The sequence below is a fragment of the Chaetura pelagica genome, unplaced genomic scaffold (assembly GCF_000747805.2).
Source record: "Chaetura pelagica isolate M959 unplaced genomic scaffold, ChaPel_1.0 scaffold1295, whole genome shotgun sequence".
NCBI lineage: Eukaryota > Metazoa > Chordata > Aves > Apodiformes > Apodidae > Chaetura > Chaetura pelagica.
Genome location: NW_009953193.1, coordinates 18929 through 20483, shown reverse-complemented (window position 1 = coordinate 20483; position 1555 = coordinate 18929). Strand labels below are relative to the sequence as shown.

General features: G+C 55.0%; 1 protein-coding gene across 1 annotated transcript in view; it reads left to right on the top strand.

Moving 5' to 3' along the window:
- Positions 1 to 1555, top strand: part of LOC104388484 (long-chain fatty acid transport protein 1-like) — a gene marked incomplete at both ends in the record, with an annotated part of 22481 nt that overhangs the window by 2342 nt on the left and 18584 nt on the right. The window contains 3 exons of the mRNA XM_009997357.1: positions 262 to 423; positions 738 to 807; positions 1215 to 1306. Coding sequence (XP_009995659.1) covers positions 262 to 423; positions 738 to 807; positions 1215 to 1306 — 324 coding nt within the window. The remainder of the gene's footprint in view (positions 1 to 261; positions 424 to 737; positions 808 to 1214; positions 1307 to 1555) is intronic.

The following is a 1555-nucleotide window of genomic DNA, read 5'->3' as shown; positions in this document are numbered from 1 at the left end:
CTTTAAGGTCCCTCCAACCCAAACCATTCCATGAAGGTCTTCACTCTGAGGGTGGGGAGACCCTGGAAGAGGTTTCCTAGAGAAGTTGTGAATGATGGAAGTGTCCAAGGGCAGGTTGGATGGAACTTGGAGCAACCTGGTCTTCAGTCCCACGGGGACCTCCTCCAGTGTCATAAAGCACCACCAGGTTCTTCCACCACAGGGACTTTTTTGGGTGCCTGATGGGACATTTTCCACATTCTTCTTTCCTTTGTCTTCCAGCAATTGCTGAGGTGAACGGGATGTTGGGGAAGAACATGGTCAAGTTCTGCTCTGGTGACTACAACCCTGAAGTTGTCCCTGTGGACACCAGGCACCTGGATCCTCTGCTGAGCACCACGTCCAAGTCACCCCCAACTCAGAACTTGGTCAAGGGTTTAGATGGTAAATTTCATCATTTTTAACCAAAATTGTCATTTCTTGGTGTGGCGGGTGGGAGGTGATGGGAAAAGGAGAAGGCTGAGGAGGCTGGAGGGGTTAAATGGACACTGTTTGGGTTTAAAATGGGAGAAATGAGGGGAAAATGGAGCAAAAAATGAGGTTCTGGTCCCCACGTGCTCTCAGTGAAGCTTCTCTTTGAGTCTTCCCAACTTTGCTTAACCAAGTTCCCAAAAGAGGGAGCTCCAACCCTCTGGAGATGTTCTCAGATGTTCTCAGGGCTTTGGGAACTCCCTGACCTCACTTTTCCATCCTCCCAGATCGACTCTTCTACATCTACACCTCGGGAACCACTGGGATGCCCAAAGCTGCCATCGTGGTGCACAGCAGGTGAGGGGCTTCCCCTCCAGGTGTGTCCCACCTCAAGGAAGGCCACAGCTTTTCCCCCTGGCCTAGGATCATGGGATGGTTTGGGTTTCCCACCTTGAAGACCATCCAGATCCAACCCCACCATGAGCAGGGACACCTCCCAGCAGCCCAGATTTCTCCAAGCCCCATCCAACCTGCCCTTGGACACTTCCAGGGATGGAGCAGCCACAGCTTCCCTGGCCCAGGCTCTCCCCACCCTCCCAGACAAGAATTTCCTCCTCGGGTCCAACCTCCAGTCCTTTCTGCCAGTTTCAAGCCATCCCCCCTGGTCCCATCACTCCTGCCCTTGGCCCAAGTCCCTCCCCAGCTTTCCTGGAGCCCCTTCAGGCACTGGAAGGTTCTCCAGGGTCTCTCCTGTCCCTCTCCAGGTACTATCGAATCGCTGCCTTTGGTTACTACGCCTACAGGATGCGCCCAGACGACGTGATCTACAACTGCCTCCCACTCTACCACTCTGCAGGTGAGGTTCCTCCTCCTCCTCAGTGGCCAAGGTGTGGGCTTGGCCTCCCCCAGCCTGCTCCTTCATCCATCCTTGGGAGGGAACAGCCCCAGGGTTGTCTTTCTACAGGAAAGATTTTGAAGGGCTGGAGAAAGTCCAGAGAAGGGCAATGGAGCTGGGAAAGGGGCTGGAGGACAAGGGGAAGGGGCTGGAGGACAAGGGGAAGGGACTGGAGGACAAGGGGAAGGGGCTGGCGGACAAGGGGAGGGG